Source organism: Euleptes europaea, chromosome 2, assembly GCF_029931775.1.
Source record: "Euleptes europaea isolate rEulEur1 chromosome 2, rEulEur1.hap1, whole genome shotgun sequence".
Taxonomy (NCBI): Eukaryota; Metazoa; Chordata; class Lepidosauria; order Squamata; family Sphaerodactylidae; genus Euleptes; species Euleptes europaea.
Genome location: NC_079313.1, coordinates 106,117,990 through 106,144,248, shown reverse-complemented (window position 1 = coordinate 106,144,248; position 26,259 = coordinate 106,117,990). Strand labels below are relative to the sequence as shown.

Sequence of the window (26,259 nt, the reverse complement as noted above, 5' to 3'; positions counted from 1 at the left end):
AGTGAAGATATACAGAGGACACCTAATTAAAAAAAAGATCGCATATGTGCAGCCTAGATCATGCAGATGGTGTTCATAACTGCTGTGCTACCAAACCAAAGGCCAGGACACATCATGTGAGCCAGTGGTGCACAAACCATATGCCATTGATCTGAAGATGTGCACTAGTTAGTACTTGATAAATTTCCATTTAAACAAGATTAATGCACATGATCTTACTGCTCGTGCATATCTATCTTTAAGTAGTAGTTTCTGCTGAGAAACTTTGGACACAAAGAAAAAAAATAGTTTCCTGGATTCATCTTGCCAGTTTTCCCAAGGAGGAACTTTCCTTAGAATGGTGTAGGTTTGCCCCCTAGTGTTCAAATCTAGTATTGCACGTCTAGGGTCTAAGAATCAATTATAATTCCCTGGATGTGTGTGTGCGTGTGTGTGTGTAAGTGCTGTCAAGTTGCTTCCGACTCATGGCGACCCTTTGAATGAAAGTCCTCCAAAATGTCCTATATTTGACAGCCTTATTCAGATCTTGCAAATTGAAGGCTGTGGCTTCCTTTATTGAGTCAATCCATCTCTTGTTGGCTCTTCCTCTTTTCCTGCTGCCCTCAACTTTTCTTAGCATGACTGTCTTTTCCAGTGACTCTTGTCATCTCATGACATGACCAAAATACGACAGCCTCAGTTTAGTCATTTTAGCTTCTACGGTCAGTTCAGGCTTGATTTGATCTAGAACCCACTGATTTGTTTTTTGGGCAGTCCACGGAATCTGTAACACTCTCCTCGAACACCACATTTCAAAGGAATCTATTTTCTTCCTGTCAGCTTTCTTCACTGTCCAGCTTTCACACCCATACATAGTAATAGGGAATACGATGGCATGAATTAACCTAGTCTTGGTGGCCAGTGACACATCCTTACACTTCAAAATCTTTTCTAGCTCCTTCATGGCTGCCCTTCCCAGTCTCAATCTTCTTCTGATTTCTTGGCTGCAGTCTCCCTTTTGGTTGATGGAGCCAAGGAATAGAAAGTTTTGAACAATTTCAATTTCCTCAGTGTCAACCTTAAAGTTGTGTAATTCCCTGGATGCTGAAAGTTAAAAGAGAAAGTGCCAAAGCAAGACTACAGCTGAACATCAAGAAAACAAAAGTAATGACTACAGGAGAATTACACAACTTTAAGGTTGACAATGGGGAAATTGAAATTGTTCAAGACTTTCTATTCCTTGGCTCCACCATCAACCAAAAGGGAGACTGCAGCCAAGAAATCAGAAGGAGATTGAGAATGGGAAGAGCAGCCATGAAGGAGCTGGAAAATATTTTGAAGTGTAAGGATGTGTCACTGGCCACAAAGATTAGATTAATTCACGCCATCGTATTCCCCATTACTATGGATGGGTGTGAAAGCTGGACAGTGAAGAGAGCTGATAGGAAGAAAATAGATTCCTTTGAAATGTGGTGGTGGAGGAGAGTGTTACGGATTCCGTGGACTGCCAAAAAAATAAATCAGTGGGTTATAGATCAAATCAAGCCTGAACTGACCCTAGAAGCTAAAATGACTAAACTGAGGCTATCGTATTTTGGTCATGTCATGAGACGACAGGAGTCACTGGAAAAAACAGTCATGCTAGGAAAAGTTGAGGGCAGCAGGAAAAGAGGAAGACCCAACGAGAGATGGATTGACTCAATAAAGGAAGCCACAGCCTTCAATTTGCAAGATCTGAGCAAGGCTGTCAAAGATAGGACATTTTGGAGGACTTTCATTCATAGGGTCGCCATGAGTCGGAAGCGACTTGACAGCACTTCACACACACACACACACACACACACACAGATGTATTTATCAATTTGTATCCGACTCTTTCCTCAAAGCAGTTCAGGACAATATACAGAGCCTATCCCAGTTTATCCTTCAAACCACCTTTAGTGATGACTAAGAATACTTCCAATACTCTATTCTCTTACACTATTAATGATCTCCCAAACTATAAATAATTTCATACTATTTTTCAAAGGGCTTGTCTCCTTACATCTTCTCAATAAGAAAAGCATGTTGCAAACATAACCTAAGGCCATCTAGTAGGAATTCGATCTTGGGTCTCTTGTATCCAAACCTAAGACAATGTCTGCAGCATAATTACAAAGCTAGAGGCTACAACTCATGAATTATGGTGCAGGACACACTGCTCAAAATGCTACATCATCTCCAAATACAAATGTTTATCTCTCTACTTCACTTTGCATCTGAATGAGTCAGATTTTCACAGTATTAGGACATATACAATGGATCCTGGAAAAAAAAAATGTTGTCTGCATTTTTTCAGCTTTATGTAAACTTTCTACCAGCTGTTCCATTTCTATCCACTAGAAGAATTTTCCAGGCATAGAGAAAACAGCCAGAATTGTGAACATACATCATGGATCTCCCCACCATGACCACCACATCACACAGTGAAACTTTAAGGCTTAAGCAGTACACAAACCATCAATAGATGTAGTGTCAGATAGTACTCTGAAGGCTATTAACACCCTGGTCCTTGACAAGCTCTGGGCAAGTGCAATAAATCAAGCGCTGGAAGGGCACCATTTGAGCTGAAAGAAATGAATGGCTTGAGAACACAGTGCTACCATCACTACGGTTTTCTAAGCAGCACCCAAATTCCAGAGGGAGAGGAAACGCTCATATTTGAAGATTCAACCAAGAATGTCGCTTTACTGACAGCAGAGTAGGTTATATGGGCAAGTGCGGGGCAGTGAGATTTGGCAGTAATTCCAATTTATGAGACATTGGGGAAAGAATTGTCAGTTTGCTCCTCCCCTTTTTTCTCCCCGTATTTCCCACTGCCTTTCTCTCATCTAGATTATTTGCCTGTGAACAGAGATTCCACTTTATTTCTTGCAACGTACCTAGGAATTTTAAAGCATAATAAAATTCAAGATATGCCATGGCATGTACTAAACTGCTGCCTTGTTAGGAAATGTCAAAGAACGTAAGCAAAATTGACAAACATGTTTTGTTTGATAATGGTTGCTCGAAAGGAGTACAGCCAGTCCTCCAAAGAGACCGAATACACCTAAAACTGTACCCATAGTTAATTAAAATCCTGGATAGAGGCACAATGTCTAAGCTGACCAGTTATCTAGATTTTAGAGAAGACAGACAAGCTCATAACAATTTTTTTAAATGGTCCATTGTGGTAATTGCAAAGACATTCTACTTGGAAATATCTTTTGTTTGTTAATAGCAGGTTATTTACAGTTCAAAACTGGAAATATTCTTTGACAGTTACACTGAGACATCAGGTTTGATTTACGTGTGATGCTGGCAGACAACTTAACCATGCATCATTGCATGTGTGAGTTGAACAACACTAGCACATCAGGGCCACAGCAGCTTAGCCTATGGTCCTCTGGGGCTCTGTACCTGCATGCATCACAAGTGATTGAGCGCCCAGTTTAAAGTCGATGTTGGGAGAGTGACTGTCACATGGGTTGGTCCCTTCTCACCAAGCATATGCCAACAAATATGGAAAACAAAACAATGGCCCACAAACTGGAAATGCTCAATTTACATTCCAGTTCTGAAAAAAGGAGATGTCAAAGACTGCAGCAACTATCAGACCATTGCACTAATTTCTCACGTGACTAAAGTGATGTTCAAAATCTTACAACAAAGACTGCACCATATATGGAACAAGAAATGTCAGATGTTCAAGCTGGGTTCAGAAAAGGAAGGGGCACTGGAGATCATATTGCAAATTTACGTTGGTTACTGAAGCATATGAGATAATTTCAGAAGAAAACCAGTTTATGTTTCATAGATTACAGCAAAGCTTTTGATTGTGTGGATAATGAAAAGCTATGGTTGGTTTAAAAGGAAATGGGTGTGCCACCGCATCTTATTGTTTTGATGTGCAACCTGTACTCTGGACAAGATGCTAATGTTAGGACAGAATTTGGAGAAACAGAATGGTTTCCAATTGGCAAAAGGGTCAGAGAAGGATGTATTTTATCTCTCTGTCTCTTCAATCTGTATGCAGAACATATCATAAGGAAAACTGGATTAGATTTAGATGAAGGTGGAGTGATTGGCAGAAGGAACATTAACAATTTGAGATATGCAGATGACACCACATTACAGGCAGAAAATAGTGAAGACTTGAAGCTATTACTGCTGAAGGTTAAAGCAGAAAGTGCCAAAGCAGGATTACAGCTGACCTTCAAGAAGTCAACAGTAATGAATACTGAGGACTTGCACAACTTTAAGGTTGACAATGAAGAAATTGAAATTGTTCAAGTTATGTTCCTTGACTCCATAGTCAACCAAAAGGGGGACTGCAATCAAGAAATCAGAAGGAAATTGAGACTGGGAAGGACAGCCATGAAGGACCTAGAAAAGATTCTTAAATGTAAGGATGTGTCACTGATGAGCGAGATCAAGTTAATTCATACCATAGTATTCCCCATTACTATCTATGGATGTGAAAGTTGGACAATGAAGAAAGCTGACGGGAAGAAATTTGATTAATTTGAAATGTGAACATAAGAACATAAGAAAGGCCCTGCTGGATCAGACCAAGGCCCATCAAGTCCAGCAGTCTGTTCACACAGTGGCCAACCAGGTGCCTCTAGGAAGCCACAAACGAGTGCAGCAGCACTATCCTGCCTGTGTTCCACCGCACCCAAAGTAATAGGCATGCTCCTCTGATACTAGAGAATAGGTATGCAAAATGACTAGTATCCATTCTAACTAATAGCCATGAATACCCCTCTCCTCCATGAATATGTCCACTCCCCTCTTAAAGCCCTCCAAGCTGGCAGCCATCACCACATCCTGGGGCAGGGAGTTCCACAATTTATGCGTTGTGTGAAAAAATACTTCCTTTTTTCTGTTTTGAATCTCTCGCCCTCCAGCTTTAGCAGATGACCCCGTGTTCTAGTATTATGGGAGAGGGAGAAAAACGTCTCCCTGTCCACTCTCTCCAAACCATGCATAATTTTATAGACCTCTATCATGTCTCCCCTCAGCCGCCTTCTTTCCAAGCTAAACGCCCTAAGCGTCTTAACCGCTCCCCATAGGACAGTTGCTCTAGTCCCCTAATCATTTTGGTTGCTCATTTCTGCACCTCCTCAAGCTCTGTAATATCCTTTTTTAGGTGTGGTGACCAGAACTGTACACAGTATTCCAAGTGTGGTCTCACCATAGATTTGTACAAGGGCAGTATGATATCAGCAGTTTTATTCTCTATTCCTCGTCTAATTATGGCCAGCATGGAATTTGCCTTTTTTACAGCAGCCGCACACTGGGTTGACATCTTCATTGAGCTATCCACTACCACCCCAAGATCCCTTTCTTGGTCTGTCGCTGCCAGCACAGTGTTGAATGACAGTTTTACAGAGGCCATGGACAGCCAAAAAAGACAAATAAATGAGTTCTAGATTAAATGAAACCTGAACTCTCCCAAGAAGCTAAAATGACTGAACTGAGGCTATCGAACTTTGGCCACGTTATGAGAAGACAATAGTTACTGGAAAAAACAATAATGCTGGGAAAAGTTGAAGGCAGCAGGAAAAGAGGAAGACCCAACATGAGATTGATAGCCATTGCCCTCAGTAAGGCTGTTAATGATGGGACTTTTTGTAATTCATAGGGTCACCATGGGTGAGAAGCTACTTGATGGCACTTAACACACACACACACACACACCAAGCCTATTATATATGACTGTAGTCCACCACTATCGTATTAGCAGACAGATCTTTGTATTCCCTTCCCACAGAACCCCCTTTTAACTCTCCGAAAGGAAGTACTAAAGATCAGATCTCTGTGGGCAAAAAGCCATGGAGCAAAAACCACTCTCCCCTCCAAAATCTAGTGATATAGCCAGATTCTGCCTTCTAGCTGCAACCTCTGACCCATAAAGCTTTTTATATACATAGGTCCTTCAAATTTCAGCATCAGCTTCCCAGGGATCAGATGTGATCTTGCCATTACTACTACAAATGTGCCATTTCTGTTTATAAGCATAAACAAAATGGAGTATTGTGGTTCCTTAAAGACTAACAGATGGGTTCAAGCTACATTTGTAACCCTGTTTTTCAGAAAACCTCAAGCTACTTAAAAAACAACAGTCTCTTATTGTAACTTATTTCTGTAAATAAACTGTAATAAATTTCATAATGTTTATTACTGACAGCTTTCCAGTTTAACAAAATATAGTTACTCAATAGGAAAAAAAGGTGGGTGGGTGAAGAAGTGTGAAAGATACACACAGATGCCACTTTGGGACTGGCTCCATGTGAGCAGAAATAAAAGAGCTTACTTACCCAATTCATTATATTGATTAGCGCTATTACAGCTCTTTCTGGTTAAGAACCTCATTGAGGCACTGGCCAAGCGACTAAATTTTCTGCATTCAGGGGCCTCAATAGGCTGATCAGTCTCTTGATGACAGGGTGGGGAATCACTGTAAATACACACCTGCAAAGCAAAGGGTGGGTCAACAGAGCGTCAACCCAAGGTACAATTCCCATGCAGAAATGGCCCTTCAGTTACATCTCAGACTATTGGGTAGAGGAAGGTCTTCAGCTGACTGTCCTACAATGCCAGCTTCACAGTGTTACATTGCCACTAGAGTGCGAAGAGCTCGGGATAGTGTATCAAAATTGTAATCCTGGCTCTGTATTGATTAATTTTAACAATGTTGATCTGCTGGTCAAATGACTGTAAATAAATAAACGGAACAATGCCAGCTTCTCTGTTCCTTTAATATGGCCACTGCCTTGGTCAATGCTTGGAGTATGCTACTATGGGAGTTGCTGTATTTGTGTTACAAGTATTTTGTGTCTTCCATGCAGGGACTCAGAGCACAAGTTTGTATCAAAAGTTAGAAGTTATATATGCTGCACATGTGCAGAATGGGAGCGAAGTCTGCTGTTAATAACAAAGGCTCCTGGTTTTGGTGCTGATGTAGTTTGCTGAATTCATTTTCCCACATCAGCTACAGTAATTCAGCTGCAATCAGATGGGAAGCCATATCATTAGGTTGGATCCCATGGCACGACTCCACTGACAGACAGGATTATCATTTGCAGAATAGGACTTCTCCTCCTCCCCCCAAAGCGCAAAATACACCCTCAGTGCTGTTTCTGGGGAACAGGGGACTTCCAGAAACAGCATGAGAGGGGAGTTGGAGACCAGCTACAAGAAGGAGGAACAGGGGGAAATCTCTCCTACTTTCATTAGTGGCAACTTGCTACTATGTGCAACCTTTCAGTAACAAGCAAATCTCAGGAATGCTCCATTGGCTGGGAAGCGGGGTTTTTTAATACATCACAAAAGTTCAAACATGAAAAGAAGCCTAATGGCTTATGTAGCAATCCTAGGATATTTAGTTTCACATGTAATTGGACCCAGTAGTACCAGACAGTGTTAGAATACAAATTGGGGAAAAAAATCCAACAAGCTTCCCAAGGTACCCTTATATATAGTCATAGTGAAGACAGCAGGCAGGTATGAAAATCAAGATATTTAATACAGTGCAAACCATAGATCCTTATTTAAAATAAACGTTTTGTGTCTGAATGTCATATCGATCATCACAAATAGCAGTCAACACACAAATGCTATACAGAAAAATGTACAGCTGGAATTTGAGTGTAAATTTTACCAACTTGCATGATAACATCGGCTTGTTATTCCAAATCCATTTCACCAATTAAAATGGGAACAGTGACCAAGTTAGTGTGAGAGGGGTGTCAACGCAGTTAATGAATATAAATACAGACTTTAAAGAACTAAAAGCCTAATGCATTTTGTACACTCTAAGCATAATAAGTCAATACATGGCTTATGACTTCTCCTCTTGAAATGCTTTACAAGAACTCTAAAAATGTTTCAATCAACTTAAGTTACAGTCTTCACATCCCAAAATCAGTCAGATTCAACATGGCCAGAATTCTGAAAGATGAAGATCCAGCAGTGGCATTAGCAGAGTCCGGAAGCTGAAGGTTGGAATTTTGCCAATAAGGTTTTATTTTTTTAAAGAAATTCAACATCATAAACTGCAGGCAACTTTCCTGGGGAACTTTGTTTCCCTCGTTCAGACCACGCTATGCAGAATGCAACTCCCACTGCTTTGGGTTTAGATTAAAGAAATAAAGACATTGCGCTTCGAGTCATCTCCCACCCACACGTGCACCTGCAGAAGCAGATGAACAGAGTCTCTAATGTTTCTCCAGCTAACAGCAGGTGAAAAAGCTACATGGTTTCAGCCCAGGCTTCTAGTTCTTTCATGTCATCATCATCCTCCTCTTCTTTTTTCTTAGCTAGATATGGAGTTAAAAGAAAAAAAAGTATACAATTAGGTACCAGGCTTTGAACCTTTGACAATTTAGCTACATACAATGCACATGCCATTAGATACATTACAAGTTACAGACTTCATGACAGCCTGCTGTGCTAAGGAGATGCCATGACACAAACTTATGTAAAAACAGCTGCTGCTGATTAAGATAGTAATATGAGGTGATATCCCCTGGGGAAAGAACGTGCGCCAAATATTGGCTATCTCTGCCGCAGCTAGCCTCCTTAAAGCCAGCCACCATGTTTAAGCTGAAAGCTTATTTAAATGTGACCTTCACTGGTGATAGCGCTCCAAATGGAACATAGAACTTAAAAGCTCATCGAAGTGCGTATCCACAATCACGGGCAATATCTGCATGCTGCCACCACAAGAGGCATGCAATACAGATGTGGATTTTTCAAAAACATTGTGATTGTCGTATGGCACAACACCATGGGGATGGGCTTTTTAACCATTTCCATATAGGAGCAGTTAAGTGTTTAAATTCCAAATATTGTTAACTACCCAATCCACCAGCTATGGACTGAAGAACTGTGCTAAAGTTTCCTTCCTCCAATGAACAGTTCATTCTGCTGCTACAAAAAGGAAAAGGGAAAGAAATATTCCCTCCAACAGAGCTCTTAAGTTGGATTAGAAATAGTGTTGCCAGGTCCCTCTTTGCAACCAGCAAGAGGTTTTTGGGGCAGAGCCTGAGGAGGGTGGGGTTTGGGGAGGAGAGGGACTTCAATGCCGTAGAGTCCAATTGCCAAAGCGGCCATTTTCTCCAAGTGAACTGATCCCTATTGGCTGGAGATCAGTTGTAATAGTGGGCACAAGAATGCATTTGGTACCCTAAGAAAGGCTGGCAGCACAACAAAGTTGCAACTTCTGCCTAGGCAGGCCTCAGGCAGAACTCCCCATCTCTTGCTTATTGTTCAGACAACAAATGTTGAAAACACTGGAATGGAAATAATTTTCCATTATTTCAATGGAAATAATTTTTATTATTATTGTAATGTGGCACACTCTTAAATATGTGTACTCTTATTGTATGAACAATGCACAAGGATTCTATTTATAGGCACAGCAAATAATCTCAGTATTAATACACAAGACAGCGACACTAGCACACTTACAGGCCAACTACTACAACTGATACTAGAGCAAAAGGAATCTGGAGGAAACCCCACACACTAATTGAACAGCAACATTCTCATACACTAGCAAAAATGGGAAATGAACTGCACACTCTCTCATACAGATCAGTCACACAGCATCTACACAATGTGTAAAGCGCCAGATTTATAAGCATAGTATCTACAAGAAAAGTACTAGTACATGGAAAGTAACTGTAAGAAGCTGCTGCTTACACAGCATCAAGAAAGGCCTCCCCAAGCTGCAATGAATAGTGGAAAAATGCAGAAAAAGACCTATATAAGGAACAATCTCTTCTGTTGCAAGAGCTGTTTTACTCTGTTGATTGGGAACATTCTGTCATTATCTACTGATTTACTTTTCACTCTCCCTCTGAGTCTGAACTCAGCCTCTTGGTCCAGACAGTCAGGCATCAGAATAATATCCATAGGAAAAATTATTTTTGTTACGACAACCAAATGAAACTGCTCCATTTCCTTTGCTCATCAATAAGTGAATGGACACCCACATCAGTCAGGCTATCCCCCAGTTTTGGAAACCGGAGATTACATATTTATTTATACCCCACCTCTCAGCCACAGGCTTCTGAGGCAGACTGCAGATTAAATATGCCTGACATTATAATTCAGTTAAACCATAAACTACTAGAACACAAATAAAATATGCAACCTGTGACGAAATAATAAATAGCCAGCTCACAGCAGCAGAAGCCTGGTTAAGCAGAAAAGGCTCGGCCTGGTGTCTAAAACTAGAAAGGTCAATGCTGGCCAGGCAGCTGTACAGAGGAAGGTTCCACAGACTGGGTGCCACAACAGAAAAGATCCTCCCTTAGTGGCCTTGGCTTCATCTCCACCTCCAGCAACAGAGGAACCTGCAGCAGGCCTCTGCAAATTACTTCCGTTCTCAAGCAAATTCAAGATGTTCCTTTAAGTATCTACCCATCCACAGATTTGTATCCTGCCCTTCCTCCGAAGAGCTCAGAGCATCTACATAACATCGTTCCTCAACAACCCTGTGAGGTAGGTTAGGCAAAGAGAGCATGGTTGGCCCAACATCACTTAGTAAGCTTCATGGCTTAGTGGGAATTTGAACCCAAGCCCCCCCCCCCCCGGTACAAGTCTGACACTATAAGCACTACACCATACTGGGTCTCTGCTCTTAAGCTGTTTATGACCCCCCATTACAAATGTAAGCATCTCCCACATCTTCACACACGCCTGAAACTTATCATATCATAACTAAATTATAAAAGAAAAAACACACATACATTGATTACATAAAGTTGGAAATGGAAAAAAGACAATAAATCCCTTACCTAAATAAACAATACCTAAATAAAGCTCATGATTAATGAAACCATTTTGCTTAAATAATGCATGGCTGCTGGGAGACCTAAAATGCCAAGGAAGCACCTACTATTCCTGCTTGACAAATACAGTGGTCATAAAGACCTCCCTGTCCTTTCAGGCACTCACCTGGTTTGGAAGGTATAGATATTGAGGGCACACTGGGTAGTCGAACCGTCTCTGGACCACTGATCTCCAGCAAGTTTTTGTCCAGCTCTTCCTGTTCTAGCTCTTCTAATTCAGCCATTAGTTCATCCTATTAATGCGGGGAAAGAGACAGTGGATTAAACTTGCTAGCAACAACACACCAATTATGCATGCTGTTATTACAACAAGAGACTGCCCCCAAGAAATCTTCACGACTCAAACACTATAATGAGGCTCTACAGTTTCAGCCTTTTTTTTACATATCCCAGTACTTACTTGATTTGTATCCCTAAAGTTTGCTACCCCATTCCAATCTCGTGATTTCCTTACAAAGATAAAAAAGTCAAGAAGAAACAGTGACTAGACTAAGATCACTCAGTGGCAGAGAGACTTTTGGTGATTAAAAGGACCCTCTTCCACCAGCAGGAAAGCTTATAGGATCCAATCCCTGGTCACAACACCATAGCAGCTGTTATTCTTCTGTTACTGCTAACTGATGGCCAGAGGGAAACACACAATTTTCTAGACCTCAGAGTTGGAAAACTCATTGTGTACATTGCACTTACAAACTTGTACATTGGTCAAATGAAGCCATCATGCTTTCAAATCATTATATATCTGACAGTAGTACATATACAAAGCAATTTTCTTGAGCTTCTGCTCTGTGCTCTTAGTAGTGGAAAGTGCTATCAAGTTGCAGCCAACTTGTGACCTTGGAGGGTTTTCAAAACAAGAGACAAACACAGATGGTTTGCTCTTGCCTGCCAACATGTGGCAACCCTGATAGAGTCCCAGCCAAATAGTAACCAGGCCCAACCATCTTTAGCTTCTGAAATCTAATGAGATTGAGATAGAGCTGACCTGGATGACCCACAGACTAGCTCGTGTCCTTACCTCGTCAAATTCTTCACCAATTCCTACAGGTTTGGAGATGGCTGTTGAAATTTCATCTGCTAGCTCCTGCTGTTCTGCGATGTCTTGCATTAGTTCATCCACTTTGTCAATATCCCTGCAGAAGAGAATTGAGACATCAAAGTTTCTTACTGGGTTCATAGGAGTTTGAAATTTTAGAATCTTCCATACCAAGAAACTTTTATAATATTATGAGTATTTTATTTTTCAGTTTAGAAAAGAGATGACTAAGGGGGAACATGGTAGGGATTTATAAAATTATGCACAGGGGAAAGAGCGGACACGGATATATTTTTTCTCCCCCAAAATACTAGAACTCGAGGGCATCCAATGAAGTTGACGGACAGCAAATTCAGGATGGACAAAAGGAAATACTTCTTTATACAAAGTGTGATTAAAATGTGGAATTTTCTGCCAGAGGAAGTAGTGACCGCCACATGCATGGATGGCTTTAAAAGGGGTTAGACAGATTAACAGAAGGCAGATGTACCAGTGGCTACTAGCCACAGTAATTAAAGGGAGCCTCTACATTCAGAGGCAGTAAACCTATGAATACCAGAGGCAACATCAGAGGAAGGCCTCGGCCTCTATGCCCTGTTGTTGGCCCTCAAGAACAACTGGTAAGCCACTGTATGAGAGAGGATGCTGGACTAGATGAACCACTGGTCTGATCCAGCAGAGGGCTTCTTATATTCTCTTATGAGCCCATCTTTGCATTCAGAAAAACAGGCCTGCCCTAACATCATTGTGCAAAACAAAATTCATAAAGGCAGATAAATCCGTGGGAATTATAGTTCTCTACTTCTTTAAAGAGAAGGTATTTCTCCAGAACAAGGAGATAGGAATAGGAATGGTTAACAATGGAGAGCTTTAGTTATGGTGCACGTGTGTCCAAGCAAAGGACTACATATATGTATATTTGAATTTTGTATGAAGTATATAAAAGAATGACAACATTCAAGCACATTCCTGCAAATATACATAAACAGGATGCAATTCTGGCAATTAACCAGTTGCCTGATCACCACTGATGAACAGAATTTGAGCTGAACTAGCAGGTGTTTGAGCACCACTACTGAAAACTATTGAAAGTACCACAAAACTTCACAGTATATTCTATACACTGAAGAACACTTTAAGTCAAGTATATTGTGATCCCGTTCTGTAAGCTCCTCTAGTCATAGTTTACATTCAATCAAAAGCTGGTCCACTCAAGTCACTGAGGAGGAATGCCTTACATGTTGTCATGAGCAGCTTTCATTGCTTTAGCAGCAAAGCCCATATTCTTGAGGACTTCAGTATTCGTGTTGGCATTTTCAAGGGCTTCTCTCTGGAATTCAATTGTGGACAACGTGCCATCTATTTGCGCAAGCTGCTTCTCATATCTCTTTTTTCGCTTTAGGGCCTGAAGAGCAGCTGGACAAAAGACAAAAAGACAATTGATGGGCGATGTACGTCTAGATGTTTTGCTGCTAGAACACTCTTCAGAATGCAAAACCACTTTTAATTCATGTCACCTATTATGCCTCCTGCTGTTCTTGCTCCCAGTTTAATTAACATTTGTTATCAACGGGTGTTCTTTCCTAAGCACATTGTAGCCAAGCTTTTTGCTCCCACCCTGCATCAAACTACAAGATGTAAAGCCAACCAACTAGTGCTGGCAGCATAGATGGCTTCAAGCATTTGAACAGCTAAATGCTGATGGGCTAGTTGAGGAATGAACCTCTCTTAGTCCTGTCTTCTTGAAGGTCTGCCAAACCGGCAGCCACCCCATAGGAGGGAGAAGCACATAAGGTAACTCCTTCTATTCCACATTCACGTCCAACCTAGAAATCCATTTGATTTGATTTATTTCTCTACCTGAGAAAAAGTACCATCTGAGACAATATTTGAGGGAGAAGGTCCGTGTCAAGTTAGCACTGTCTGAGTGGAACGGGCCCTGCACAGGTCAACTATTGCCAGCTGCAGGAATATGCTCTGTGGAATCTTTCCTCCTCCCCCAGTAGGAAGACAACACTAAGAAAAAGTGAAGCCAAGTGAAGTCACTGGTGTCTGTTCAGTATGAGCTGAAAAGAAAGGGGATTTTCATAAACATTTTCATCAGCGCTAGAGAGTACGCCCCATTGCGACTGTTTGGGGAACTGCTATGAAAGGAGAGAAACCTGTTCTCCTATCCAGAATACACTGACCTCACCTCTGAATGTGTATTGTTTGTACTCAGAAGGCAGTGCCTTCTATAAATGAGCTTCATTTGCTCCTAGTGATGAACTAAAAACCATAAGCTTATTTTTATTTAGTTAATTTCTCCCCTACCTTTCTATTCAATGGGGACCAAAAGAAGCTTACATTGTTTTCTTCTCCTCCATTTTATCACCTCAGCTTAACCTACTTCACAGGTTTATTGAGTGTGTGACTGGCCGGTCACACAGCAAGCCTCCATGGCAGAGTGGGCATTTGAAATTGGGTCTCCCATACCCTATTCTGACACTGTAACCGCGACATCACATTCTACCATTTGTCAATTTCTATATTTTAGTTGGGTTTCATATTTGCCATTTTAATAGTAACTTAGTGTGAGGACTTCTAAGCACTTTACACGGCTCTATTTATTGTCCTAATATTAACATGCCTGTTCATAAAATGACTGTTCTCAATTTTGGTTGAAGGGTGTCTAGAATAAAAACTACTGCATAAATCCTTCATATTTTGTCAACACAGACACACAATTTAGGAATACATTTAAGGGTTAAGAGCTCCTGTACGGACTTTGTATTTCACAATCTAGCATGTTCCCATACAGTAGAGTGGAAGAACCAAGAACACTAGAGATTAAGACATCTTAAAACAAATTAAAATATTAGGCTGTTCTAGATTGGGAGAGTGGAGCAATCTGTGCACTTTGAATTGACTCAGCGATTGGTGCTCATGCGCAATTGAAGCCAATTACAAAACTGAAATATTCATTCACTTCTATTAGCATGAAGCAATAATGCTATCTGATGTCAATGAAAATTGTACTATAATACAAAACATCACTAGAAATTGTTATAAATGCAGAATGGTATTCCATTAACAGCTATAAGTTCTTAATTAAATGAACAACGTTAACCAGAAATTATACTTCACACTTACAGCTCTAGCCATTTGTGGCTTGTGAAATGTTTCAAAGAATAAGCACAGAACCAATGTTTCGAAAGCTTCCTCTTCTGACAGCTTTCTGAAGCTGGTGAAATTTGAGCTCCTTTCCATTCTAAAACATTCAAACTGTGACCTGAAGGCAAACTGAAGTCAACCTGCTTTTTCTGAGCCTAAAGACTAAATTCTGCTATTATATGGCCAATTTCAGTGGCTATTTTTCACAACACTATGGTCAGGAGGGGGAAAAATCCTCAAAAGAAACACTGAGTTTATAAACCCTTATTTATCATTAGTAGAAGTCTATTTTAAAAAAAACAGACCAAGTGATAGTGCAATTGATACCTTCTCATCCTTTCAGATTACCAAAGCAGTTCATATACACCATGAAAAGCTGTACAGCCAGTGTTATGGTATAGCCATTGCACTGCCTCTACCAGGAAGAGTAACAATATCTTCTGGGTAATTTTCAAAAATTCTGGGTAATTTTTCAAAAATTCTATAGCCATTCTTATACAAACAATACAATAAAAAGATCCCTCTCTGTGTGTTAAGCGCCATCAAGTCACAGCTGAGTTATGGCGACCCCTCATTGTTTTCAAGGCAAGAGATGTTCAGAGGTGGTTTGCCATTGCCTATATCCCAGCTAATAAGGAACTCTTAATCTCATGAGAGTCACCATGTTACAGTGGTTAAGAGCAGCAGACTCTAATCTGGAGAACCGGGTTCGATTCCCCACTCCTCCACATGAAGCCTGCTGGATGACTTTGAACACTTTTGACATACAACCTGCGGCTCTTTTGAGCACTGTTCTCCAATGTGGGCTCATGCTTCCAGAAAGTCAGCAAGATCCTTGCCCGGTGTGGCTTGTGGTTGGCAGGTGGTTCCCACCTTTCATCAGCTATCACCAGAGGAACAGATAAACTGTGAGCCTCCCTGAGGTGAAGACCTCATGCCAAGGATGGAAGTAAATGTGGCTCATTTGGTTGATGACAATTGTGAATGTGGCTCTCCACCAAGTGAGTACCACTCCATTATATTATAGTTCCAACTGCCTTAGAAGAATGCCTCCCCTGAAGATTTCTGTTTTGCACATTGTGAAGTACAACAGAAGTATGTGGTGCTCAGCCAGGACATTCTATAATGCGGGAGCCACCACAAAGAATACACATGAATGGCCTCCACACATGGACACTGCCAAGGACATGCATTGAAATCCAATCTCATGTAGGACTGTTATGCACCTGCTGCATGTGGTACTGACAACTGAGGCAAGGTATGTGGCATGGAGATTAAATTGGTACACCTGCTAGATAGAGTGCTATCTCAGGGAAGTGCTTTTTGGAAGCTATAGCCATTTTCAGAAAGCAGACAGCTCAGCTAGATTGATTCCAGAATGGCAGTTCCTGGTTTACAGAACTCAAGAGTCACAAATTTAAAAAAAAAGATTCCAGCATTAATAATAATAATGGAGTTATGAAGTATGAGAAGAGTGTTACTGAAAGGTTCATTAACAAGACAATATGTCTTCTGGCAGTGATTTAAAAAGTTCTAGAAAATGTAATCCCTTTGAAATTAACAAAACCATACTGTGTTACGTTCAACCTCTTATTCAGGCTAAGTGAACGTAGTATTACTGAACACGTTTGCACAGGACTTTGCGGTCCTAAGGGCAAATCGGCCCCGCCAGGAAATGGCAGAAGAGAATGAAATACACATACAACAAAATTGGGTTAACAAAGGCCACAGCTTTATTAGTTACAACAGATGGAGCCTTGGCGAGGCACAGGGAACGGATCCAGGCATCGGGTGACCACCCTGTTATCCGATAAAACAATCCCCAACCCGAGTGCTGGGGTAGCAACCAGAGCGGTGAATCAGTGGTTCCACTAGGATAGGGGTGGGGAACCTTTTTTCCGCCAAGGGCCATTTGGATATTTATAACATCATTCGTGGGCCATACAAAATTATCAAGTTAAGAATTAGCCGACCAAGCCCCAAGCAGGCAGCTGCCCCAGATGACCCCCCCCTCCGCACGCGGCAGGCATCCAACCAGTGGCACAGGATGGCCTGTTGCACCAGCTGGCCGTAGCTGTCCAGCCTCACGCTGGAGTTGTTCCTGCTGCGCACGGTCGGGGCTGGATTCTACACCCGGCTCCTGCTACCTCCGCCTGCAGGGATGCAATGAGGACACACTGGCTAAGAACTCCCCCCCCCTGCACATTCTGGCCCTGTCCCCTTTAACTCCTCCATTGTTGCCACTTCCACCCCCAGCCCTCTTGTAGTACAGAGGGAATACATTTCTCCATGGCCCAGGTGGGAAAGGATTAACACAGTTTCTTGGGCAGTCCTAGCAGCTCCATAGCTAACGATTCTTCCACAAGGGGGAAAAAGGTTCCTTTTCTCAGCAAAACAAGCTCACATCTGTCTTGAATAGAGGCTATTCTTGCTCGCGGGAGGAGGCGGATCACCAGTCTTAGATCCTTCTGAGCTAGAGATCTGCCAGGACCTACGAAGGGCCAGACAAAATGATTTTGCAGGCCTTAAACGGCCCCTGGGCCTGACGTTCCCCATCCCTATACTAGGTCATGAATCTCTGAGTGGTTCCTTCACCACCTGGGAGTGGAGCTACATGACCACCCCTGAGCTGGGCATCCATGGTAGGCTCCACCCCAAGACCCCTTATTGGGGTCCCCAAACAGGGGAAGGCAGGCATGCAGGCGCATCTTCCCCAAATTGGATCCATCCCAATGCCAAAAACTGTCACTAGCCAGCTCCCTGGCCTGTAGCACATTGCACATATGATTGCTGAGGTGCCACCCCCATTCAGGGTATGCTGCCAGCACCATGCCCATGAAAACCCTACAGCCAGACATCCAATTAGAGAAGATGAACTTGGCAGCACTCAACTTGCTACCTTTTTAACTAGGGCAAGTTCCGCTGTTCCCATCAGCCCAATTCAGTTTTTAGCAGGGTGATCACATCCACATAATACCCATCTAATATGCCCTCACAAACCTTATGGGCAAGGTGAATGCCAGGATCCTCTTCATCAGTGTATGCAGGGGATGGAGTGGCTGAGGTGGAAGCCTGGCCAGAAACCCATGATGCCTCAGGACTCGTGCCCTGTTTACCTCTTCTCATTGCGTCCCATGCTGGTAGACCAGGCATATGAGCCGCAACGATCCAGTACCACCCGGAAATATGGGTAGATTCCTTGTCAGAGGAGGACTCACCAGTGGATGACTCATCGCTGGAGTGGTTGCTCGCCCAGCGTTCCTTGCGGCGGCTCTTCCATCCTTTCTTGTGGGCCTTGCGACCCTTAGGTGCCTCTGCCTCAGAAACGAAGGCGCTCCCAGAAGGGCTGGGGGACAGGTCACGAGGCCCCCTAAAGGATCGGGTACACCTGTCCCCACTGCTATTAGAAGGAGCCTCACATTGCACTCCAGCAGCAGCTGAGGGCACAGCCAGTGAAGCAACCACATTCTTCACCCTTTGGGTCAAACATACTAAAGTTTGAAATATGCCCTCCAGCACCTGTCTGAGGAAGCCCTTATGGGTTCGTGGCCCTGTTGTCCCAGTCCCATGCTTCCCCTCTGAAATTCCAGCCCAAACTGGCCATTTTGCCAAAGTTGCTTCAACAGACTTGGCCTTTTTTACTGGGGAAGGAGCTTTCGCCTTCTTGCCCGCAGTTGCGGGGGCAGCAGCCTTCCGCTTAAGTGCCTTGCTTTGGTTCGGAGGCATGGCTACGAATGGTGGATCAGACCAGATACAACAAGGAACTATTGAAATTAGGAAATCTGCACTGTCACCAACTGGCTGCACAACAAACGCCTTGTTGTTTTCCATTTTATATAAATATAATAGTTATCGTTAAATGTATTCAGCCCCTATCTGCAAATTATAGCCAAAGGAAAACCAAAAGCCTGTTAGTACCAGCAAACCATAGCAAAAAAACCCCGCTTGAAACAACTTCCTTAGTTACAAAACAAAACAAATGCCAGGCAACAAGCAACTGGGGCTATCAAGAAATTCGCAGGCAGCAATGAGTATGGAAGCAGGGAGGCTTCAAGAAGCCTGAGGGTCTACTCATGTACAACGCCCAGTTGCACCTGCTAGCTGCCCAACCCAACAACTGCTCTCAGGCTAAAGCCCCACCAGGCGCAGGAACGACAAGCCACAAGCAGTGAGTAACCCAGTAGACAAAAGAAACAAGCAAAAGGAAGGGGGGCAATTATTGGCCCGTAGGTCTACTTGAGGACCCAAGAACAGCTGCTCCTGTTGCCGTCTGATCTGGTTCACCTCCTGCTCTGATGTGACTCTTGGGCCAAGGATCCGAGAACACTGATTGGAAAAATCAGGAACCCCACTGCTTTGCTCTGCTCCTATCACTCTGTCTTTGCTGGTGTACAGACCAAGCAAACAGGTGAGTCGGCCTTAAATAGGCACCCCCGGTGCAGCAATAGGCTGCAGGCCAAAGTGGGGGGGGGCAAGAATACTTGGCCATGCGGCAGGAGCAAAAACGCCTGGCCAGCTCACCCAGAAACAGATCCATTTTGCAGTGGAGCTGCAGCCCCACTGGCCACAATGGCGGCCCTGGTAAGTCTGCAGCCACGTACTTTCATAGAATGTATACAAAGAAGTGAAAGGATGGCTTAAGAAAGATAGGGAGATGGTGAAAAACACTGAAGGAATTAGTTGCTTCTGTTTTAACCGTAGAACATGTAGGGTGGATACCTACTCCAGAGTCCCTGTTTTTGGGAAGGGTGTCTGAAGAACTGAGGCAAGCAGAAGTAACAAGAGATGGTGTTTTTGTGCTAATGGACAAATTAAAAGCAAGTAAGTCTCCGGAGCCAGAAGGAAAAGATTAATGACATTCTTTAAGAGCTCAAGTGTAGAACTGCTGGTGATTGGGACTGGTGCTGTTTAATTTGTTCATAAATGATCTGGAAATGTGGGTGAACAGAATATTGGCCAGGTTTGCAGATTATACCAAATTATCCAGTACGGAGAAAGCCAAAGTAAATGGTAAAGAGCTTCAAGCGGAACAAATTGGAGAACATAGCAAATGAATTTAATGTAAGGTGATGTACATTGGAGCAAAAACAAAAACCTATCTTTAAACATATTGAGAAAGGGTCTGAACTGATGCTCACTTAGAAAGGAAAAGATTTTAGGGTTGCCGGAACAGACTGGCAAAAATGTCAACTCAGTGCGGCAGCAGGGGTTATTAGGAAACAGGTTGAAAATGACATAGCAATAGTATAGATATATGGTGTGGCCTCATAGTATAGATATATAGTGTGCCAGCGTGGTGTAGTGGTTAAGAGCAGTGGACTCTGATCTGGAAAACTGGGTTTGATTCCCCACTCCTCCACGAGTGGTGGACGCTAATCTGGTGAACTGGGTTGGTTTCCCCACTCCTACACATGAAGCCAGCTGGGTGACCTTTGGCTACTCACAGCTCTGATAGAGCGCTCTCAGCCCTGCCTACCTCACAGGTTGTCTGTTGTGGGAAAGGGAAGGTGATTATAAGCCGGTCTGATTCTCCCTTAAGTGGTAGAGAAAGTCAGCATATAAAAACCAACTCTTCTTCTTCATTTAGAATACTATGTACAGTTCTGGTCACTGTACCTCAAAAATATTTCAAAGGTGGAAAAAGTGCAGAAAATGGCAACCAAGATGATGAATGGTTTTGGGCACCTTTCCTACAAGAAAAGGCAAAAGAGTGTGGGGCTTGTCAGTTTAGAGAAAAGACAACTAAACTGGAAATGGTAACAGTTTACAAAATTATGCCTGTGGTGAAAAAAGTGGAAAGTTTTTTTCTTCCTCTCCCATAACAGTAGAAATCAAGACAATGAATAAAGTTGATGGGAAATAGATTCAGAACCAACAAAAGAAAGATCTTCCCTCAGCAAGTAATTAAATTATGGAATTTACTGCCACTGGATGCAGTGATGACCAACAGAACAGATGGCTTTAAAAGTGGATTAGACAGATATTAGCCATGATGACTAAAGGGAACCTCTATGTCCAGAGGTAGTAGACCTCGAATACCAGCACTAGGAAGCATTGGGGAGTTCTTGGCATCTTTGCCTGTTTGTTGGTTCTCTGAGGCAGCTAGCTGGCAACTCTGTGAAACAGGAAGCTAGATTAGATGAACCAATGGTGTGATCCAGCAGGGTACCACTGATCCAGCAGGGTACCACTGACGTAAATTCTGAGGGCCTTGACAAATTCCAAATCAAAGCCACTCAGTAAAAGTAGCGCACAAATGATCATATAAGCAAGCGTTAGATAAACTAAGTAGAATGCCAGCAGCTCATCTGCTGACAGATTTTTTTACTGCAACTAACCCCAGCAGCTGCTAAGTATTTCCTGCTGCAGAAGGCTGTCAGTAGGGACCTGTATGTTATCTTGGAATTCTCCTAATTTAGCCCCAAAGAAAAAAAGACATTCACTCATGAAATCATTATGCAATGAAATAACAATATTTAGTATTATATACAGAACATTTGTATATAATACAAATTGGAGGGAGAAAATTGGAGGGAGGAACATTAATAATTTGAGATATGCTGATGACACTACATTATTGGCAGAAAATAGTGAAGATCTGAAACGACTACTGCTAAAAGTTAAAAGAGAAAGTGCCAAAGCAGGACTACAGATGAACATCAAGAAAACAAAAGTAATGACTACAGGAGAATTACACAACTTTAAGGTTGACAATGAGGAAATTGAAATTGTTCAAGACTTTCTATTCCTTGGCTCCACCATCAACCAAAAGGGAGACTGCAGCCAAGAAATCAGAAGGAGATTGAGACTGGGAAGGGCAGCCATGAAGGAGCTAGAAAAGATTTTGAAGTGTAAGGATGTGTCACTGGCCACCAAGACTAGGTTAATTCATGCCATCGTATTCCCTATTACTATGTATGGGTGTGAAAGCTGGACAGTGAAGAAAGTTGACAGGAAGAAAATAGATTCCTTTGAAATGTGGTGTTGGAGGAGAGTGTTACAGATTCCGTGGACTGCCCAAAAAACAAATCAGTGGGTTCTAGATCAAATCAAGCCTGAACTGACCCTAGAAGCTAAAATGACTAAACTGAGACTGTCGTATTTTGGTCACGTCATGAGATGACAAAAGTGACTGGAAAAGACAGTCATGCTAGGAAAAGTTGAGGGCAGCAGGAAAAGAGGAAGAGCCAACAAGAGATGGATTGACTCAATAAAGGAAGCCACAGCCTTCAATTCGCAAGATCTGAATAAGGCTGTCAAAGATAGGACATTTTGGAGGACTTTCATTCATAGGGTTGCCATGAGTCGGAAGCGACTTGACGGCACTTAACACACACACAGAGCATTTGAGAGTTTCACATAATTCTCATTAGTCTTTCATCAGCATTGTAAGGTACTTCAGAATTACCCCCAACTTCATATTACAAGAGGTGGAGGCTAATGCTGTGTGGGAAAGAGACAAATGCCAAGGCCACCAAGTGAACTCAGAAGCAGTTTAACACAAGGGATTTTCCAATTCACACTTAAGTCTCTTAGCCGCTACACCACCACATATATAAACAAATCATGTTGACAGAACTAACTGCTAAGGTGTTTCCAAAAACATGATACCAGTTTCAGAACAAAGAAGCAATTGGATGAACTTCGACAGATGAACCGAACAAACCTACAGCCCAGCACAAGTCTCTTTTTATTTTGGCATCTTCAAAGCATTATTCTTGAAACACGGCTGTAAAATCTGACAAACAGGAATATATAAAGTAAAAAAACAACACCACAAACAATTTCACATGTAGGATTTGTTTATCTTCATAACGTATCTCCATCAACAAATCCAGTTTGTTACAGATACCATGAAACGTTTATACTACCTCTAAATACACACAGCAGCACCAGTGCCAAGACAGAACTGGAATGGTGCCAGTTAACTGGCAAAAACCATAGCCAATATAAATGGAATTGCAGATTCATAAACATGATCAGAATTGTTTGCTGCTCAATACCTCTTCAGTACACTTCAAACTAAACAAAATGAGACACACTGGCTCTTATGTGACAAGAGATCTACTTGGAGCTTACCTTCAATGAGTAAGTATAAAGCCTAAGATAGTCTGGACAGAACTAAGTAGCAGATCACTCTCTGCATAATGCATTTCTGAATCTAGGCCTCACATGGGTACAGTCCAACTCAAAAATGAGGACACATAGAAAACATTCCCGGCTGAATCCAAAGTACCACGAGCAGAACTCTGCTCACAGAATGAAACTCTTCCTTCTCACAGCAGCCCACCAAACCTCCTGAAATGCTGTGGGATAAAGGATACATGTCACACAAAAGAAAGTTTTTTCACACAATGCATAATTCAGTTGTGAGGATCCCTGCCACAGTAATGGCAGCTAACTTGGATAATTTTTAAAAAGTGATTAGATGAATTTATGATGAATTCATGATGCACTGAGATTGGCCACTGCCAGTTCCATCAAAGAATATGAAATATAACATTCAGAATGGAAGTATCTCTGAATACCAGCTGCTGAGGCAGGTGGTGGGGATGCATTGGTTTATAGGCCTTCCAAGGACACCTGGTTAGCTAACCAGAAAACATGAACAAGATGGATCCATAAGTTGATTTAACATGTTATGATGCAAAAGTCTTGGCAGCTCCCCCCAAACCATCCTGCCTGAGAACTCATTTCAGTAGTACATGCGGGTATATACCAGCATGGAACATTAAAGTTCAGATGTAACGGACGCTGTAGAGTACTTGGTTCAAAGTACAGCTACAATCATGACACCTTGCTATAAAGTAGTAGTCCAGGGATGTCAAACAGAAGGCCTGCAGGCCAGATACGGTCCCTTGAGACCTCTTCTCCAGCCCATGAGCCAGCCGAGGCAGCCACCCTCCCCACTCTCAATCTGGGCTGGCCAGGCATGGCCCAGTCCGACCAAGTGACACTTATGTCATATCCAGCCCTCATAGCAACTGAGTTCAACACCCCTGAAGTAATTCACAGTGGGTAGCCGTGTTAGTCTGTCGGCAGTAGTAGAAAAGGGCAAGAGTCCAGTAGCACCTTAAAGACTAACAAAAATATTTTCTGGTAGTGTATGAGCTTTCGTGAGCCACAGCTCACTTCTCTGAAGAAGTGAGCTGTGGCTCACGAAAGCTTCTTCTCTGAAGAAGTGAGCTGTGGCTCACGAAAGCTTCTTCTCTGAAGAAGTGAGCTGTGGCTCACGAAAGCTCATACCCTACCAGAAAATATTTTTGTTAGTCTTTAAGGTGCTACTGGACTCTTGCCCTTTTCTACCCCTGAAGTAGGCACTCAGTGGCATTACCACACACACACAAAAAAAGTTATTTTGCAATCTCCCAGATGTACCTTTTGGTACATACCTTCACATAAAGCACAAGTGTAATTTAGTCTCAAAGTTGGTGCGGTGACGGATTCCAGACACAGAACAAATACTTCCCTCTCCTTGAAATGTGGGTACTCAGTGACTACCTTTTAAAAAAAAAACCGTGCACTTCCTAAATAGTATTTTCTAAACTCCACTTCCTTTTAAGCAGAAAAGCCACTGGCGTTGTTTATAAACAAACACCGCCTTCCTTCCACCACCCCCACCCGCTATTAAGATGCAGATTTACCAGCACGATTACTCAGAAATAAGCCCCCGCTGTGTCCAAGGGGAGCTTAAGTCCCGGGATGACAGCCGCCGGGAAATAACCTCCACCCTCCCTCCCACGCCCCAAGGTCTATCCGCCGCCCTGTCCCTGGGCAGAGTCCAGGTCCCCTCTGGCCACTGACGCCTCTAGCTCATCCGAGCCGAGCCCAGCCAGGCCCGGCTGCCCCTCCTCCCTGCCTCCCTCCCTCCCTCCGCCTTGGCTCACCGCGCTTGTTCTTGGTGCCGTGCTTGCGGGCGGCGCCCAGCTCCTGCTCGATCTTCTTCTCCAGGAACTCCTGCTTCTTGCTCAGCATCTCCTCGGTGTCGCGGAGCCGCTGGATGGCCTCCTGCGGGGAAGGGCCCTTCCCGGCACCCTTCCCGCCCGTCCCCGTCCCGAACAGCTTGCCCAGGAGGCCCGACATGGCCGGGCCGCGCGGGGGGGGAGGAGGGGAGGGGAGCGAGGGAGAGAAGGGACGGAGGCGCCGAGGCAGGGAAGGAGCGGGGGAGGAGAGCGGCCCGAGGAGGACGAGGAGGCCCGGAGCGCTCCGAGGCAAAACCGAGCGTCGGGGACGGGAAGGAAGCGGCCGGCCCAGGCAGCGGCCTCCCGCGCAGGCCCGAGTCCCAACCGGCGACCGCTCCCTCACACACCGGCCCCCGGCACGTCACCCTCAGCAGCGCCCTGACTGACGGCCGGCGCTCGGACCGCCCACAAATCCTCTCACGTCACTCCGGGAGCCACGGCAACCGCCACGACTCCGCCCACCCTCCGCTCCCGGCGCCCCCCACGCTGCCACGGCAGGAGGGGAGGTAAGATGTCAACTGCTTCGCAAGCGTTGCCGGGAGATGTAGTCTCTAGGGCAGGTGCGTTTCCTATTTTTATATATAATAAATTTTTATTATTATTTTCTTCATTTCATTCACATATATAAAAACATCAATTATGTCGAATTCAATAAGGTAATAAAAAGGAAATAATTACAATAAGTTAAAACATAAAACGACTTCCCCCTCACTCTCTTCCATCTTAATTTAAATTGTATATACTTTTGCTAACAAAACTCATCTCCATCTTATTTGATTGGTATATACTTATCTTATCTTGACTCATATTGTTAATTCAATACCTTGATATAGCCATAATACACAATATATATAGGGGGTTAGACCAAAGAAGGGGCAGGGGCGTTCTCGACGAGCGTTGCATGCCGGGAAACGCTGTCCAGCTCCTTCGAGCCGTCTGGCGATGCGGCCCCATCCTTACTCGTAGGTACCCGGTTTGGGTCCCTCCTGTTCCTTGATGACGCGCTATGATGACGCTTAAACCGCTCATATCCGAAAAGGAAGCGACTTCTTTCGCGAAAGTACGATGAGGGCGAAATCTTTTTTTTTTTAATAGATTTTTATTGATTTTTAAAGTATAAATTCCACAACAATTTAACGACCATTGAAAGTGTAAATCTTAAACATAAAAAATCTCCATTAGTTGTTCTAAATATAAATTTATTAATATATGTATTGACTTCCCCACCACCTCCGTCTACCTCAAA

The 26,259-nt window shown here is 43.1% G+C and overlaps 1 protein-coding gene across 1 annotated transcript; it reads right to left on the bottom strand.

The window, feature by feature from the left end:
• Positions 1-8,034: 8,034 nt before the first annotated feature.
• CHMP4B (charged multivesicular body protein 4B) lies at positions 8,035-25,145 on the bottom strand. Its single transcript, XM_056844105.1, has 5 exons — positions 24,939-25,145; positions 13,137-13,314; positions 11,881-11,995; positions 10,969-11,095; positions 8,035-8,321 (listed from the first exon to the last, which is right to left on the bottom strand). Exons 1-5 carry the CDS (start codon positions 25,132-25,134, stop codon positions 8,254-8,256), a joined length of 684 nt encoding a protein of 227 aa, XP_056700083.1. The 5' UTR covers positions 25,135-25,145; the 3' UTR covers positions 8,035-8,253.
• Between the last annotated feature and the right edge of the window lie 1,114 nt (positions 25,146-26,259).

Bases quoted from the DNA above. Each gene is read 5' to 3' on its own strand.
- CHMP4B (XM_056844105.1), bottom strand. From the start codon at position 25,134: ATGTCGGGCCTCCTGGGCAAGCTGTTCGGGACGGGGACGGGCGGGAAG. The intron at 11,996-13,136 runs GTAAGGCATTCC...TCTCTTCTGCAG, and splicing joins AAAGCTGCTCATGACAACAT to GGATATTGACAAAGTGGATG. The intron at 11,096-11,880 runs GTAAGGACACGA...CCGCATTAATAG, and splicing joins TTGGTGAAGAATTTGACGAG to GATGAACTAATGGCTGAATT.